General features: G+C 46.4%; 1 protein-coding gene across 1 annotated transcript; it reads left to right on the forward strand.

The window, feature by feature from the left end:
• Nucleotides 1-2,114: 2,114 nt before the first annotated feature.
• Nucleotides 2,115-2,945, forward strand: LOC136459010 (uncharacterized). The gene has a single exon (XM_066458912.1). It carries the CDS (start codon nt 2,115-2,117, stop codon nt 2,943-2,945), a length of 831 nt encoding a protein of 276 aa, XP_066315009.1.
• Nucleotides 2,946-18,744: the final 15,799 nt, after the last annotated feature.

An 18,744-nucleotide genomic window follows, 5' to 3' on the forward strand; every position in this document is an offset into this window, starting at 1 on the left:
CTGGCTTATGGGTTATTGCATCTGCAGGAAGCATTACTAAATGTGTGTCCTTATATTCGATTTTTATTAGCAGTGCATTAGTTCATTAACTAACCATTCTATGTAAGCACCTGTGCTACTTTCAAGCAGGTGGTAAGCAATCAGATTTCCTTTTTCCATCTTCCATCTTTTAGTTCTTACTACGGTGCTAGACCACAGACAAATCGTACTGGATTTCTCGGTGATTCACGAATCGATGCCCCTAGCTGGGTACCCCAAAAACACACGCCCCGCTTGTACCCAAGGCACAAGCAGGACCAACCCACTACCCTCCTGTCACGCGGTCTAGGCCCCTGTCCAAACTAGGAATCCAAGCCCCCGTCGCTGAGTCTCGGACTCAGTGCGGTGCAAGGACCTCCTAAACCCAAAAACCACCAAGACAGTCAGTCCGAAAAGAGCGAGAACCCATGACAAAAGAGCAACAAGTCTTTCAAGCGCCCATACCCAAGTATGTGCTCGGAATAATAAGTCTGTGACTTGCCTAGAGTCTTATGCAATGGCCGGTCCTTAGCCGACACAGATAGGGAAAGCAGTGTAACCAAGCTATGCCCCACGGCCGCGGCGACACAACCTCTTACACCCACCAATACCCAAACCATATCCCTGCCCGGTCACTATTTTTTCTTTCCACCATTTATATTTTCCAAGTGATAATAATACAGTAATATATTTCCTATCTCTCACGAGTGACAGGCAATCACTCGACTTCTATCGGAGTCCTGTAGCACAGCATTCTACACGATCCATTAATACTAGTAAGACTCATAGGATAAGATATATATATATATATATGCAATTGAGTTTCATTCAACTCCTTAAAACTTAATGCACAAATATAATTTAAAGTGCAGCAAAATAGCGGTTATGCACCGGGGCTTGCCTGGGTAAGATATATACTAAAAAGTTAGTATCTACATCTTCAGATCATCCACCATCAACTGAATAGAGAGCCCATTGCATCATCTTTGGATTCCCAATCATCCTTCAATTTATCTGTTGACCCATCATCATACCTATATGATATGCATTGATGCAAATGCATAGATGTAAATAATCAACGATATCCGAAATGCTTAGAAATCCGATCACATCTCACAAGCTAACGAGCTAGTTCTAACAACGACCATACTTAGGCTACATATCCATGTTGTCGAATAAGGCGTTATTTCCTAATAAATGTTTTATTTATATAAACCCAAGTTGTTTTTTATTTCATTCTATCAATTGAATCATTATTCGAAATAGGGCATTATTATCTATCTAGTAAAATAATTATTCTGGTGCTACAGAAATTACAGTGAGTAGCTAATACTATTAGTAATTTACTGTAAAATTTTTAGAGTTAATACTATCACTGATTTATCACGGAAATTCCTACAAGTTCTCCTTTTAATAATATTAAGCATTTTAAAATAATTAGAGCAAACCTAAAAGCATACCGAGTCTATGTGAACAAAATACACTACTAGGTAGATCATGATTTTAGAAACTTAAGAAAATTAGTTTCATAATTTTTGGACTCATAAATGATTTTATATTTAAACAACAAAATCAGCTCAGAATTTATATTATGAAATCTTTTCTCATTCCTTGGAAAAAACGAAAGGAGTATCGCGGCCCGCGACCGGCGAACCGGCCTGGCCCGAAGACGCGCAGCGCGCGGCATAGGCACGGGCGGCACCAGGTCGGCCCAGCGGGCAGGTAGCGGCCCAAGCACGGGGATAGGGCATGCGGCGTGAACAAGAGCGGCCCAGGCGCGGCGGCGAGTAGGCCTGCCCACGCGCGGATGAGTGCAGCCCACACAGCTAGGGCCAGACAGTGGCGGTACTTTTTGCGATGAGGCCCCCGAGCTCTCCTCAAATTAATCTGCGGTACAAAGTCACTATTCCTGAGAGTCATGTATTTTGCAATAAGAACCCTGTACAAAATGTCTACTCCGATTCTTACCCTTCTCTTCATCCTCAAAAGCAGAGGAGGCACGGGACGGGCGCGGCGACCGGTGGCTGACGGCATACCGGGGGGCTGCGGCACGGCGGCTGGCGAGTGCAGGCCCTACGGCACCGGGTGGATCAGGCATGGCCTCGGCTAGGGAGATGCTATGGAGCGGAGCCCTGCGGCGGCATCAGCAGCAGGCGGCCAGCACGGACGATAGCTGGGAGCGCCGGTGTGGAAGAGCAGCGTGCACAAGGTGCGACTTGGCGGCAGCGGAGGCGCCGGCACGCGGGCACGAGGGAGCCACGGGGAAACCGTCACCGACGGCGTCTAGCCAGAGCGGGTCGTGGAGGTGGACAGGTGCAGCGGTGGCCGAGGAGCAGGCCAAGGCGACAGCGCTCCAGGGGCTCAGTGGCGCGGCTAGCTCCGGGACGGCGTGGGGCATCGGCGGCTCCGGTGCTGTACATGGCGGGGGCACGGCGCGGGACCTGGGTGGGCACGACAGCCCACAACGCGCGCCACGGGGAGGAAGAAGAGGGAACAACGGCCTGCGGGCGAACAGGAGGAGCCGCGGTGGGCTCGAGCGCGCTGCGCCTGCAGAGGCAGCGAGGGCGCGGGACAATGGAGGTTCGCGCGCTCATGAGGGGAAAGGGAAAGGCGATGGGCGGTGGCGGTGCTCGCACTCGAGGCTCGCGGCCAAGGCGAACGGGAGCGGCCATGGCGTGCTGCGGAACAGCGGCGTGATGCTGCGGTCCAGAGTGGGGAAGGGAGGGACAGCACGGCGATGGGGCGCGCTGGCGGCAATACGGTGGTGTGGGGCAATGTGGGGGGGTCTCAGAAGTGGCAGCGCCATGGAGCCGTGGGACCAGCGCGGCCGAGGGGCGCACACGAAAAGCAACAGCGAAAAAGAGGGAGGGAAGGAGAGACAGGCCCGGCACGACTTGACTTGGCCCGAAAAAACACTTAGAGACTGAGGCAGACAGAGGCCATAGGAAAAACAAGGAGACGCGTGCAGGCTCGCCATCAATTTCAAGCACGACGAGGGGAGCAGGACGGGACGGCACAACACGGCCAGTAGCGGCAAGCAAGGACAAGGCCGGAGCCACAGAAATAGAAAAGGAGTTAAACAAGAGTGTTCGGCCAACTTTCATTAGTGCGAGAGCAGCGTGGCAGCAGCAAGGACGACACATGTTTCATGCGCTACGGCACGGCAATGGCGCCCCTGTGCACGACTTGTGCACGAAGCAGTAGCGGCACGGCTCTTTCTGAATAACGCGCGCCAGGGTACGTACGTGAGGGAACACGCTGCAGCAGAACACGTGGGCACCGTGTGGCTCTACTGGCTGCCTGCCCGCACGTGAGACGACACGACGCGAAGGTGGCAGCGATACGTTGCCAACAACTATAAAAGAGCTAAATCCTATAGACTTTCACCAATAAACATCGCACACGATAGCTCATACTCGTACCAAGCCATGGAACAAAATATTAAGGCGTTATGTAATTATTTTGCGTAAAACAAATCGCCACAAACAACGCTTTAAAAATATAATTTCTGATTTTTACCGTTGACGCGAAAAGCTGGTTTTTATTTTTTTTAAAATCCGAGAAAATCGTTTCGATAATTTTTCTTAGGCCTAAATCGCGGTGCTAAACAAGATCGTAACACCAGGGGTGTTACACATACTCATCTACATCATCAAGTATTTCGCCATCAGGATCAAACTCTGGATCAGAGGAATCATCATCAGAGTCGGAAGATGCAGCTAAATCAGTGTCATAGCTGCTGTCAGAGAATATGCCATTATCATCATCTCCAACCTCCTCCTCATCTCCTACCCCCTCATCATCACCATCATCATTTGTCGCTCCCTCATTTGTGGTGGCTCCCTCATTTGTGCTCCCCTCAATTAGGTGTATTCTACTCCTCACATTAGGATGACACCTATGTTTGGTTGGTGAAAACTGCAGTGGCCCTTCAAAATCATTTATCTGGGCATTGATGCAAGCTACCCCTTTGTCTACATTAAGTACAAACCACTCTAAAATATGTTCATCAGTTTTCATCTCAAATGAATCATTTTCCAAATCACGCCATAAGGTTATGTATTGCTTAGACCACCACATGCAATGCTCAGCTACGAAATCAACCAACTACAGCAGCCCAAAGCTATGTATGTCATCAACAACTTTAGTTGGCAAAGTTTTACCCTACTGCCATGACTTTGGAGCATTGTCTGGCAAGCTAAAAAAAGATCGAATTCTAACTACAAGTCGTATACCCCTGTGGTTTGGCCTACAAACCACAGAAGTAGTATGCGGTTAGTTTATCCAACTCAAACCATCAACAATGCACTCACTCTGGCAAAAAAAAAAACCCAACAGTAGATAATGGTTAGGGTTTACTGAAACCATCTTTGCTCTTCCACGTTGGTCGATTTGACAGATCCCGTGCGTTAAGCTGTCGTTGGCGCCATCCACGTAGCAAAACTGAGCCACGCGGTTATCTCGCACCTTGACGCCCCTCCCGTGCCCAGACTGTTATATAGAAATGCTCAATTATTTGAACCAATCAACTCAAGGTTCATATAAGTTTGATTTGGACATCAGTCTGAAGTCTGAACAAGATACTAACAGAATCTATGATAGTCTGTAACAAAAAATGGCATGAAGAACACAACTAAGCTGTGGACTACCTAGTTAAATATTTAGTATTGATGATCCAGAATGGGGCATCATATAATTATTTCTCTGGAAATGTTATTTCAACATCCACTCAACAATGACAGCTCAAACAATTTCTGGGAGCAACTGAATGACAGTGCTAAGAAGAAACATATCAGATGAGGTTGCTAGCATCAAAAGATGCTGTCTTTCTCCTTCTTGATGCGCAAAACTGTGAAAGGGACTGGTGCAGAGAAGGATTGAAAAGCATCATGATCCCTCATTATTTGTCAATGAACATGGCACAGCATGATGCTCACGGTACTATATTGAAGTTAGGACTTAGGATGTCAAATCAATAGCCACAAGAATAACTAGCGATAAGAAAAGAATGGCCAGTTTACTGGTATCCCTTAACTGGTCAGACGTCAGAGACTCTTTTGTAAACATATTTACATATAGACAGCTAGAAGTGCAAGCAAAGTATGCAACATGGCAGCAGTGTCCGCAACAACAACCTGAAGGGCCAATTTAGGCGATTGACCAATTAGCCCATTATACAAGATGTCGTCGCGAAAACCACATCTAGGTGAACCTACTACCAGTTGCACAACTGAAAATATGCAACCGGCTAACGAGTCACCATGCTGTTCTGTACCCATAAACCTCAAGATAAAACACAAGAGACAGTACAATGGAACATCAAAACGAATAGTCCGTTTGCATCAGGTCCAAAAGAACACTACAGAGTCTAAATTACAGCATCTCCTTTTTTTGGCGAGGAAAAACTCTTGCCTTTTGATGTCAAAACTAAACTCTTGGCTCACAACGAGTTGTGAGTTGATGTGTCAGAAAAGGAACCACTAGGCAGAGTATTCCCTTCGATTGGCACAACAACACGAGTTAATGTAGGTGGGCTTACTGACCATCCACACAGGGAGTGCTGCCATTGAGGCTGCGGTGTGTGGTTGGCTAATTAGCCACCAAGGCCAAATACAGACTTAACCATAACCTTCTACGTTTTTTCAGCACAATATGTCGGCCATGGACATGGGTATTGAACTGAAGTTAAAAGTGTCCCTCCATTACAAATCCAACAAACAACAGAGCTAGCTTCAATCAATAATCAAATATAAATAGCAAGAGCACAATATATCAGCCATGGACATCGGTATTGAACTGAAGTTAAAAATGGCCCTCCATTACAAATCCAACAAACAACAGAGCTAGAAATTTCAATAATCAAATATAACATAGCAAGATGTTCACCACGAGAATAAGAGGGAGAGGGGGACTACCTAGACCAAATCCTGACTGCTATCGCAGCCAAACAAGGGGCCAGGCGCCGCCGGGAGCCGCGTCCAGGCACCAGAGCCGCCCGCTCCGCCCGCCCTGATGCCGCTCCGCGCGCCCCTGCGCCCCGGCCCGCTCCGCGTCCACGTCGCCAGGCGTCACCGGCAGCCGCGGCTAGGCACTGCCACCGCCCGCCCTGATGCCGCGACGCCCGCCCCCGCGTCCCGGGCCGCTCCGCGCCCACGTCGCCCCGATGCCGCACCTGCTCCGCCCGCCCTGATGTCGACGCTGCTTCGAGCCGCCGCACCCACGCCGCACGCTCCGCCGCCTGGAACCACGCCGCCTGCTCCCTCCCTCTCCGATGCGGTCGGTGTCTTGGCGGAGTCGAGAAATAGCCAGAAAGGGATAAGGGGCAGTGTGGACATTTGGACTTTTCTTTTCAGGTTTGGAATTTTTTTAATTCATTTATTCAATGGGCATCTGACGAACATCCAAAGCAGGGGCAGACGGACAATTCAGTTCAAAATAACAAGGACAAAAACACAAAGTAAAAAAAATAGGGGCAAAATCACAATTGAAGTACTGGAGAAGGGCAAGAACACAATTTTCCCAAAATATTTTTGCATTGCATTGTTATATGTATATACGGTAGAAATAGGGAAGACATATGGGACCCACTCAACCACCACCCGTCACTTCCATCTCCACTCAACCTCCATTATTCACCTCCATTCTGTCGTTTCACCACCGAAAAGAGCACCCATGAAGCTGATCACTTGTTTAAGGATCAAGCAAAGAACCACCGGGACAAGGAGGAAGCCACTTGGCCATTGTGTGGGGCCAGCCGGCCCCACTACTAGGCTGGCCGGCCTCTGCGTCCCTATCGACGAAATCATCCTCATAAAACTTAATTCTTCTCATTTTTTATTAAAACATTATCATATCATCAAAAATATATATATGGTAAGCTATTAAATACAAATGAAACTTTAATGAAACTTTCACTGACACTCGCCTTACCATCACCTGTTAAAATGATCCTAACGTATAGAATCAGGATCCGTTTAGTTGGGCTTTTGGCTTTAGCTTTTGGCCTCAAAAACCAAAAGCCCAACCAAAGGGGCTGCTTTCAGAGGCTGCTTTTTCAGAAGCAGTTGCTTTTTCGTAGTACATTTTTGAAAGCTGGTTTGACCCTGCTTTTGGTTTTTGGCTTTCTGCTTTTCGAAATTGGTAGAATAAAAAGCTCTTCCATAGTTGTTTCAAGAGAGATAAAGATAGAAGGTATATTTTATACTTGTTTAACCAAACAGTTTTTAGCTTTTCTACATCTCACAGCCCACAGCAACTTTCCCATAGATCACAGACCCCAACAACTTTTTTCCACCGTCACAGCCGTCACAGCTCAACCAAATACACCCTCAGTGAATTTATAAGCGGAACGCATAAGAATAAAATAAAATAAAATAGCCATCACCACACAGGGAAGAGAAAAAGAAGCAGGGGATGAGAGCGGGTTCTGAGCAAGGCGCTGTTTGCAGGATCGAGAAGCGTGTCACGTCCCATCGGCCATACGTAAATGTGACATTTTTAACCACGAACCACCTCGCCACTCGCCAGTCGCCAGCAATAAAACCCCGGCCGGAGTCGAACGAACCCGCACTCCTTCCCTCGGTCGGGTCCCCCTCCAAAACAGCAAGGCGCCGAAGCAGCAACCGCAGCTCCCGAGTCCGCCGCCGCCGCCGCGCCTCTCCAACCGGTGAGCGATCCTACCTTGCCCTGATTGATTACTCCGTTCTCAATCGAACCCAAATCTTTCTCTAGCACTGCCAGCTTTGGATTCGCCATTCGCGTGCGGCGTCTTGGTCCTCTTCTTGCGAACCCTAAACCCTAAACCCCTGGTTGGACTTTCCGTCCATTTTTTCTCGATTGGACTTTCCTGCTTCTCCGGCACGGGAATCCACTGGTCGATCGTAGTTGATGGCACACTTGTTGCTTGGCTTATTTTCCTATATAAACTGAAGTTTTTTGGGGTTCGCCTGTTCATGCATTGCTCATAGGAGATGAAAACGGATTTGATGCATTTTAGATTTGGGAAAATGTCCCCTTTTTTTAGTTTATACTTGAAACCGCATGTCTCTGTTGAAAGTTTACTTTCTCAACTTTAATCAGGTTCGTAGAAAATATGCGCAATATTTATATCTCTAAATAAGTTTATTTATTATAAAATTATATATTTCACGATCCGATGCTAGTTATGTATTAGTATAAATGTTAATATTCTTTTGTATATAATTAGTCAAAGTAAAAAAAAAATGACTTCTCGAGAAGCAAGAACGATTTCTATTTTGGGACCGAGGGATATTTGCAGTCCTTTAAGAAAGCTAGTTCAAAATCTAGGTTTCAGGCTTTTTGTTGGCTGATTTCTACTTTTCCTTTACTTTTGAGGCTCTGAGTCCTGGTAATTTTCTTGTCCTCTGGAGACTTCTTATTTCATGTATATTATTAGTGCCGTGTACTTTCCATTGTCCTTAGAAAAAAATGCTGGTGCATTAATAATCTATATGAGGGGAAAAAGGTCAGTACCACAAAATCGAACAGAGCAACAAGTGAACGTAGAACAACAAAGCTATCAACCCTTTATATACCTTCTAAATGATATCACCTTGTGCTGTTGAGGGAAAGTGTTACATGTGGACAAATTAAGTCTGCATTCTTGCATACAAAAGATTCTAGCTAAAAGAGCTTTATGGTAGTGATAGAAAACAATTACAACTCAAGGCTCAAGTACTAATTTATCTTAGCTACATGTTTTTATGCACTTGCATGATTCAGATTCATGTCTTGTGATGCTTCCCAGTTACCATCATATATGATATTTATTTTCATGCACAAGCTGATATTGGGTTTTGCACTTATCTGGTTGTTCAGATGGCGGGTAAAGGTATTCTTCATTTTGATGGTGCTTCAAAAGGGAACCCAGGAAAAGCAGGTGCTGGAGCTGTGCTTATGACTGAAGATGGTAGAGTGGTATAATCAAATACTTACTGCACTTGAAAAATTTCTTGTTTGCGGTTGCTCCATCTATCACTGGGTTCACTGATGTCGTCACATAACCATGAAGCTTGAGTAAGAATGGAGTTTCATGGGGGGTTTCATGCACAATTAATAAGGTGCCACGTCAGTTTTTGCATGAAACTGGGAGGAGAGAGAAGAGATTCGTTTCATGGCCATGAAACTTATCCGCACTGTTTCCAAAACTTTGGAAACGCCGTGAAACCTGCACTGAGGCCCTTCCTTCGTTTCATCGCGACTTTTCTTCTCCGGGACCACGCGGGGAAGAGAGGGATGATAGGGATAGGTGGGACCCGTGAATAGTAAAATAAGGGATGAAACCGTGCCATGAAACTTTGCACTGTGGGAGAGACCCGTTTCATATCAAAGTTTCACGTGTTGGAAACTGGGAGGTGAAACTCTCCATTGAGACTGGCCTAAGCCGGCTGGTTTCGGTTGATTTAATAGTATTCTCTGTGTGAGAATAAGCTGAAAACGGTTGACTTGGTTGGAAACTAGTTCAAGCGAACAGTCCCTCTCCGAATAAATATTTGACCAGAGAATTATGGTGTGAAGAAAATGTTGTTGCTGCTGCTGCTGCTTACGTTCTTCTCTATCCTAAATAGGTGAATGGTGTCTGGCAAACCAGGAACCAGAACATGAAGGAGCTGTGCAATGAAGTGACACAGCTAAAAGGGAACTTTGACTCCTTTAAGATCAGCCATGTTCCACGGGTATGCAATGCATTTATAGTTTTATATATATATAAGCTTGCATCTTTGGTTTTGCATCATAGACATTTGGTCAAATAAGATATTCTTCGCACCAAGATCGATGTTACTTGCATGTGCGGACCACTTGTATATGCTTTAGTTAAGCAAGCTACCACAGCAACAGTTGCTTTCATCAGATTGAAAGAAAATAACAATAAAAAAGAAGCATTAGTTTCCATTGTACTGCTAATTGCTCTGCTGATTTTACCCCTTTCCTGCTTCTGAATGAAGGAGTGGAATGCTGAGGCGGATCGCCAGGCGAACATGGGTATCAAGCTTGAAAGTACAAAACATACATCATCCCTCAATTCCAGTTTTCTTTTCTTGTTTTCATAAAAATCACTGGCTACACTACTGTACATTGCAGGTGGCGCCGTGTCTGAGGAGCGTGGTGACATCTGATACATCAGTTACCAACGTAAACCTTTGCCGAGCTGCTAGCCTGCTCTACAGCAGGAGCTGAGGTGATGGCTTGCCGTTTAGTAGAGGCACTATCCAATAATATATAGCACTAGTTGGACCTATTTCATCGTCAAGCTTCCACGGAAGTCTGATTTCTGTATCCAGTTGAAGGTGATGCATGTTTAATTTAGAGATGGTTTAGACCTTGATATTGATGTGAAACTCTGCTTTGAAAGCTTGGCCCTGAATTTAAGGTTGCTTCGATAAGTTGATGAATTTTCATTAGTGAGCTAGCCTTTAGATGGCTATTTAGATTTTGGATTTGATGCACTCCTTGCTCACTTGTTTCGGAACAGAGCACACAGGTTGTGCAAATATGCCTTATCGTATGGGTGTAGAGGGTGGGTTCAGACACTGGGCGATGGTGTTGGTGCCTACTGTTGGGCCCAGAAGGATGCGATTGGTGCACGATGCGCTTTGCTTGGCTAAAATTATGAGTCGTAGCGGTGGATGTGGAGCATATGCAGCTCAGTGGCCTCTCTCAACCGTGCTTCACAGGCACACAGTTGCTTTGTAACACGGAGATTCCAAGAAGCTCCTTGGATTCCTGCGTCTACGTGAGAGCCCTTCTGATGCTTCAGGTGGAGTCTTGTCTGGTGGTCCTTTTTGCCTGCTACGTCTAGTCATCTCAAGACTGCATGCGGGCTTTTTCCCCCTTCATTCGAACTCTGCCGTTGCGATGAAAGGCTGCGCCCCAATCCTCCACCAGCGAGGCGCCGAGGCCACCCACCCGAGTACCCGACCCATACCTCGCCGTGGCCACAGCCTTGTGTGGCGTCCTGCGCCACGCGACGGCACGGAAGTACAGGTCATACAGCAGCATCCGGTTAAAGTTAAAAAAAAGTTTGATTGATCCTAAATCTGAAAAATGTTTTTCAGACTGAGGGAGTAAATTACTAGTACGCGCTGATTGAAATTATTGTTCCATCTATCTCTTTTTAGAGCAACTCTCACGGCTCGTCTATTTTTATTTTGGAGGTTAGAATTTGTATAACAAAAAGTAGACTCTAACAGATTTGCTATTTGACTTTGTCAAATAAGAAGTTGGTTATCTCTTGACTTTTTGTGGCCATATAAAGCCAACCACGAGCACTAGTTATGTGAAGATGAGAAATCGGAAGACTGTTGTAGACCTTTTCTTTTTATGAGGATTTTTCTATTTTACAAAATCGTTAAACTATGAAATTTGGCTACTAATTTTAGCCAGGCCCTTGGAATAGCTCTTCCTATCCTTTATTTACAACTGTATACTCATGGTATATGGAGCATCTCTTTTATCGTTTGTCACTCACCTCGGTGGCCTCTCTCAACCTCACGGACACCCAGCGCTCCCTCGGTTCTAAAAAATATAACTTTAAAATAATACTAAATTAAAACATCTTAAGTTTAAAAATATATAGATAATAATAATATTAATCGAGAGAATAAATATTATTAGACTCATAATGAAATATATTTTAATGGCAGGCCTATTTAAAATTATATACTGATACTATTTCTTATAAATTTCTTATAAATTTAATTAAATTTAAGGTAGTTTGATTATCACAATTGACAATTCAACATGCCGGAAGATATTACAAGTACTCCCCCTGTCCTTTCAATAGATTAATTTCTAGAGTTGTTTTAAGCAGAATTCTTTTAAGGCCCTATTGGTTCCGCTAAAATTTGGGTGTTATCGACGCTTATGCTAATTTGTTGTGAGAGAAAAATAATGTTCCTTCAATGCAGGTACTACTGAAAACATAGTTTAAGTTTGATTAAAATTATAGAAAAAAATAAATATTTAAGATATTAAATATGCATGATATGGAAATATGTTTTATGATGTATATAATAATAATACTTATTTGATACGATAGTTTTCACATTTTTTATAAATTTAGTTAAATTTGAAAAGTTGACTAAAACAATTTTAAAATTAATTTATTGGAAGAATACTGCTGTACTAGCATGGACGGACCCAACCCAAGTCCCAACAAGCTCCTGTCCTGGATTCCTGCATCTGCTATTCCGCGTGGTTCTCTCTGCCTGTCGAGTCTTGTCCATCCTTTTCTGCCTGTTGCCGTGCTGCGTCTTGTCTAGGGTGGTGCCAAAGCCTACCTAGGCATGATTCTAGGAGGACTAGGTCCCGTCCGATTCCCTTTGGATTTTAGGATCCAGATTCTAAAATTTTCAGAATCTGAATTCTGGATAATAAAAAACCCTCCCTATTTGAATTATTGGATCGTGGATTCTAGGAATTTAAACTCCTCTTTCCCAAAATGCACCTCAACATTGTCCTTTTTTTTAATATATCCTGCGCTTATACAAGTAACAGTCATACATGCATGCTGACCACCTATGTCCATTGAAAATACACCCTGTCCCACCAAAATACATGCACACATATACTCTTATAATTTACATGTCCACAAAAACCAACCCCAACATTTAAAGTTCATACAAATATCCACTTATATTCACATACGTATTGTAAATAAAGCATTAGCAAGATTATCTCGCGATACATTCATGTCTTCGTCTTCGTCGGCTACTTGCCCATTACCACTACTTCGTTGAGATGAGGAAGCCATTGTAACTGGCATACAGGGGATGTTTGGTTGGCCGCCATCCCTCACCACGCCATAGTTATGGCTAAGGCTGGACGAAAAACTCGAAGCTCGTTAGCTCGCTCGGCTCGTGGCTGGCTCGACTCGGCTCGGCTCGGCTCGTTAAGATAACGAGCCGAGCCGAGCCAAGATTTTAGCTCGTTAGCTATAACGAGCCAACTCGAGCCAGCTCGTGAGCCGCTCGCGAGCTAAACGAGCCAAGCTTTCAGGAAAAAAAGTATCATTTAAGATAGTTAGATGCATGAATACTATAGTATTTTATTATACTTATATATATTAGCGCATATTAATTTTTTTATTCGATTTAAGGTTGTTAGATTCATTTCTTTTGTATTATTATTATTCTCAAACTTTAGATAAATGTAAATATTATATTTTGTGTTTTTTTATACCTGGCTCGCGAGCTTAACGAGCCAGCTCGAGCTTTTAACGAGCCGAGCCGAGCTGGCTCGTTATCTTAACGAGCCAGAACGAGCCGAGCCGAAACGAGCCGAACTGGCTCGTTATCCAGCCTTAGTTATGGCTGCCACCGTTTAATGGCTAGCTTTTGGTTCCCCTGTAGACTACGTCAGCCACAACTGGTCTGTGTGTTGGATTCCGCCACAAATGTGGCGGCCATATGGCTCACCACCACACCACAACTTCGGTGGCCGCTCCACACTTACATGGCGTGTTATGGCGGGGCACCAAACAGGCCCATAGTTTTTATCACAATCACACATGTCAAAATCTGCACTTCTCGAATGAAGTTGTGTAGGGTCATACATGCAAGTATTATTTTGGATTGTGTTCTCATTGGATACGCAGGTATCCCTAACAATATCCGTCACTTCATTTTTAAAATACCAAATGATCTTTTAATTAGGTTGCCAAGCAACGAGTGCACAAAATTAAATACCTCATTTTTCCCACTTGGTCTTGGTCCATGTCGAAACTCTGGTAAGTGGTACTTTGTTCCCTTGTATGATGCAAGGTATCCAAATCGATTTGGGTAGCCTACGTCCACAAGATAAAAATTTCCTAAATACAAACAACAGTATATGTAAGGAATAATCTTGAAAAAAAAGGGACAAGCTGAAATAAAGACACAATGTACAGAAAGATAAAATTTTCCTAAATACAAAACAGCACATATAAAGAATAATCTTGACAAAAAGCGACAAGCTCAAATAAAGACACAATGTACAGAAAGATAAAATTTTCCTAAATACAAAACAGCACATATAAAGAATAATCTTGACAAAAAGTGACAAGCTCAAATAAAGACACAATGTACATAAAGATAGAATTTTTCCTAAATACAAACAATAGTACATATATGGAGTAATCTTGACGAAAAGTGACAAGCTGTAACAAAGACACAATGTACAGATAAGTGATGGTACCTGCTGGTGGGTGTGGGAACTTGTCACCATATTTGCGTATGGCATCGGTACCTGCAGGTTTTGTTTTGTTTTTCCTCCAAACTCAGCTATCGCGGGAGGCTACTCCCTGCGTCTCCGTGAAAAAAAAATATAACTATAGATTTATTCAGATAAATCAATTTAAGACTAATTAAAATTATAGAAAATAATTTTATTGTATGTATTTTTAAATATATTTAACTATAAAATATATTTTATAATTAATCTAATAACATTTATTCGACATAATAAATATTAGTGTTCTATTGTATATCTTTGGTCAAACTTAATGTGTTTGATTCTTGACAAGTGATAATTGCATTCTTTAAAGACGAATGGAGTGATTCCAGCTTCCTCAGATCACGTTAAGAGAGAAGCTCCCCTATTCCAAAATATTTGACCTTATAAGATTTAAATCTTATATTTTTATTTCTCGGTACATCTTTCTCTTCTCTTAATACGTTTTTTTCTTTTCTCAGCACATCCCTATCTTTAATTTTCTCTATCTCTCGTTTTCTTACTGTCGGTGTTTTGAGTAAACATCAACGAGTAAATTTGTATTATTGCGCGTCTGGCTCGGATGGTGTGCTAAGAAAACACAAGGTTTATACTGGTTCGGGCAGAATGTCCCTACGTCCAGTTTTGGGCTGCTCATGTTATCAGCACTGAGTTTGTAGTGGGGGGTTATAAACTAGCGAGAGAGGGACAGGTCCCAGGTCTCTGGTGGAAAGAACGAATCAGTCCGAGAGCTTGGTCGTTGCTCAGCTATGTGCTTGAAGTTTGACGCTAGTGCTCTTGATCTGATGCGCTATGCGGTGTGATGCGATGCGTTTGTTCGATGAATCGATCTCCCTTAGTGGGAGGTCATGCTTTACTTTTTATAGACCAAGGGAAAGCAGGGGTTACAACGGAAGGGAAGAGGGAAAAAGAAAGAGAAATAACGTTCCTGGGGGTGTGCTGTCTTTCTCTTCACGTGGGTCCCGTCGACCCTGTAGATCGTGGTGGCAGCAGCGTCGTACAGGGGTCCTGTTGACTATTGCAGTATACGTGCGGGCGTCGTGCGTCGTTCTTATCTTCCATCCCATCCGAGCGGACGGAATGGTCAAAGGGTCCCCTAACAGAGGTCATACGGGGGGCTGGAGGTACAATACCAGTCAACTGACGCTGGTTGACTGACGTTGGATAGTGGTTAGGTAGGGAGTTGGTAGCATAGTGCCGCCATGTCGTCGCAGTGGGCAACGTGTGTCTCTCAGCATGGCCTGATGGGACCGTCAGTTGCATCAGGATGCGCCCGAGATGTGCTCCCAGGCGTGTGCCTCCATGTCGTAGTGGTTGGAACGGTTCGGGTCCCACTCGGGGGTTACTGCTTTTGTCCGATAGCAAATCTGACCCCTAGGGAACGGGCGAGGCGGAAATCTTGCCCTAGGGGTCGGGCGAGATGGAATCCGGCCCTCGGGAGTCGAACGAGGCGGAGCCCTCTCCGTGGGACCGGGTGAGTCGAAACCCACGCCTTGGGGTCGGACGAGGCGGACCCCTCGTCCTCGGAGTTGGAGCCCATGCCTTGGGGTCGGATGAGGCGTGGACCGGCCCCTAGGGGTTGGACGAGGCAGAAACCTCGTCCTCGAAGTCGGACGAGGCGTGGTTGCGTCCTTAACCATCAGATGAGTCGACATGACGCCCGGGTATAGATATCCGATAGTAGCCCCCGAGCCCTCGGGCGATTCGGGTAGAATCGCCTAGGGGATTTTTCGATCCGCCAATGGGTGTGCGTGAGCGCACCCGGTGGGTGTAGCCCTTGACACTTTGGAGGAATGAGACACTCCTGCAAAAAGGCTTTTTGTGATTTGTCGCTTGAGGGCGCAACCGGAGGTGACTCATCGTTTATCTGCGACCGCGTGTTCGGTCTCTTTGCGATGCCGAGCCCCTGAGCTCCCGTGCGTAGCATGGGTCCGATCGGGGGTTGGTTCATCTTGTGATCGTTGTCCTTCATGCGTCCATTTGGTAGAACAGAGGGGCTGAGCCATGCTGTGCTTTCCTCCCTGGACGGAGCACAGTGCTCGGTGAGTTGTTAACGGGCTTGTTCGAGTGGAGCCCCGGCATCCCCTTCGTGGGGGCCTGGTTTGAGATCAGCTGGTGACTGACTCTAGATTCTTAGTGGCCAGTCCATATAGTTCTCAGATCTGTTCGATCGGTCTGAGGGCTCGATGCCTTTCTTTCAGGGAAAAACCATGGACCTTGCATCATCCAAGACTCAAAATGAGGGTCAGGATGCCCACGGCGCTTCACGTGCCTCGGGTATTGGCCACTAGCGGGCCCGTCCTTAACCTTCCCTCACTCTAGGGTGCCCTAGAGCGGCCGTGAAACCACTGGTGGGCTAGCCTTCGAACTCCTGGGCATTAATGGGACGTAGGAGCATTTTTAGCTCCGTATCCCACTTACCTGCGGTGGCCCGTAGCCTTTGAAGTCAAACCATCACCCGGCGGATCCTTCGCGTGGAAGATTTGGATAGGCATGCGTTCGTCTCTCGAGGCAGCGATACGACTGATGCGGCATGAAATAATGAGGGCACGAGCCCCAAAGGAAATGGACCTAGCGAGGCGTGGGCGCATTAATTTAGGCGGATGGTTCGCCCCTCACCCGTTCTGGCCTTACCTTATAAACGAGGCAGTTTCTCCCTTGCCTCCGTATGTGCAGCCGCATCCTTGCCCCTCCAATCTTTCTGCCTTTCGCTCTTGAGTTCCAGTCTTTGTTCCCCTATTTCTGCTCCACCGCCAGTGAAGTTCTCGCTCTCTGACCCTATGCCACCGTCGGATCTCCTGCATTGCCATCCCCTTTTCTTGATGGAGCCATGGCCTCGGTCCGACGTTCTCCATGCGCACATGGAGGGCCTGGTTAAGAAGGGCCTTCTCTATGCAAGGACCACGATGATGGAGTGGATCATACCTGGTGGTGAGAATGAGCCATCGCCGCCCGATGGCTACGTCGTCTCTTTCGTCCCCTTCCATGAGCAGGGGTTCGTGACTCCTCCCCACCGATTCCTTCGAGGGCTGCTGCACTACTACAGGCTGGAGCTGCAGCATATGAATCCCAATGGGATTCAGCACATCTCGGCCTTTGTCACGCTATGCGAGGGGTATTTGGGGATTGAGCCCCACTTCGAGTTGTGGAAATACTTCTTCGCCGTTGAGCTGCAGAAGAAGGAGAAGAAGCTAGACTTGGCGGTGCCGATGGGATGCGCGAGCATCCATCTTCGGGGCAGCCGGGTGTCGAAGTATATGTCCATCCCATTGTCGAAATCCAACAAGGGGTGGCATAAGCTCTGGTTCTACCTGAGGAATGACGCCGCCGCCCCCTTCCAATCTTCACCGACCGCCTGATCGAGGAGGCGCTGGACATGTGGAGGTTCGGGCCCATCAGGAAGGAGCAGAAGAGACTTGGTGACCTTCTCCAGGCCCTCGCAACTCTGAGGTGTCGTGGTCTACATGGGACCGGCATCATCGGAGTGTACCACGTCAGGAGGCTGGCACTGCTGATGGCACGCGCTCTTCCGATGTATAAGATGACGTCGGATTCCGCGCCCAAAGGGACAGTGATGGTCGCCGGTGAGGCCCTCAGCATCAGCGAAATGGCACAGCATATCAAGGAAGCAATAGAGTGCTTGGCGAATCCATCGGTGGATCTCATCCTGGTGTACCCGGTCCCAGGGCATCCCGTGATGCAGCTAGACATGGGTTTCGATGAACTGGTAAGCATTTTTTGAGTTTCTTTCCTTGCCCGACGCTCCTCTGTTCTTAGATTCTAATCACTGGGATTTGCAGCCTGGCCTTATCGCCCATGATTCTGACCCACCATTGCCAGAGGACATGGCACGGAGAGCGGCGAACCACGCCGTGGCTGAGGTGGCGAAGGCGAAGAAAGAGCGGAAGAAGGCTAAGAAGGAGCGAGTAAAGCTCCAGCGTGGAAGGCGTCGGTAAGGCTTAGAGGAGAGCAATGGCGATAAGGAGGAAGAGGAGGACAAATCCGACCCCGACTTCCCATGGGGCACGCTTATGCTCGAGGATGAGCAGGCCGACACGGGGCAAGTCAACTTGACCCCGATTCCACAGCATGCCTTGGTGCAAACCGAAGAGGTTGCACCTCTAAGATCGGCAGGGGAGGACGCGCCCTCGAGGTCGGAGGAGCAAGTCCGCCCACTCCGATCGACCCCTCTGGGGGATCGAAGTGGCCAATTGCCAACGTGGTAGAGTCAGAGTTGAGCGCCCAGCCCCCAAAAAGTTCTCGGATAATAGCGTTGAGGTGAGTTAACCACTTCTTCGTCCTTTTGTTGTGTTCTTGGATTTCGTTGTGTGACCTTGGTGCTTTCTGTAGGACCATCTCTAGCAACTTCCTGGCTTTGGCACCGTAGAAGAACCTGGCGCATCGGTCAATCCTCCAGGAGCCGACTGGCGTGGTGCTAGGGGCATGCTGTGATGGAGTCGAGACGGGCATGGCGCTGCCTGAGGAAGCGGGGGAGGC

This window comes from Miscanthus floridulus, chromosome 1 (genome assembly GCF_019320115.1).
Source record: "Miscanthus floridulus cultivar M001 chromosome 1, ASM1932011v1, whole genome shotgun sequence".
Classification (NCBI taxonomy): Eukaryota; Viridiplantae; Streptophyta; class Magnoliopsida; order Poales; family Poaceae; genus Miscanthus; species Miscanthus floridulus.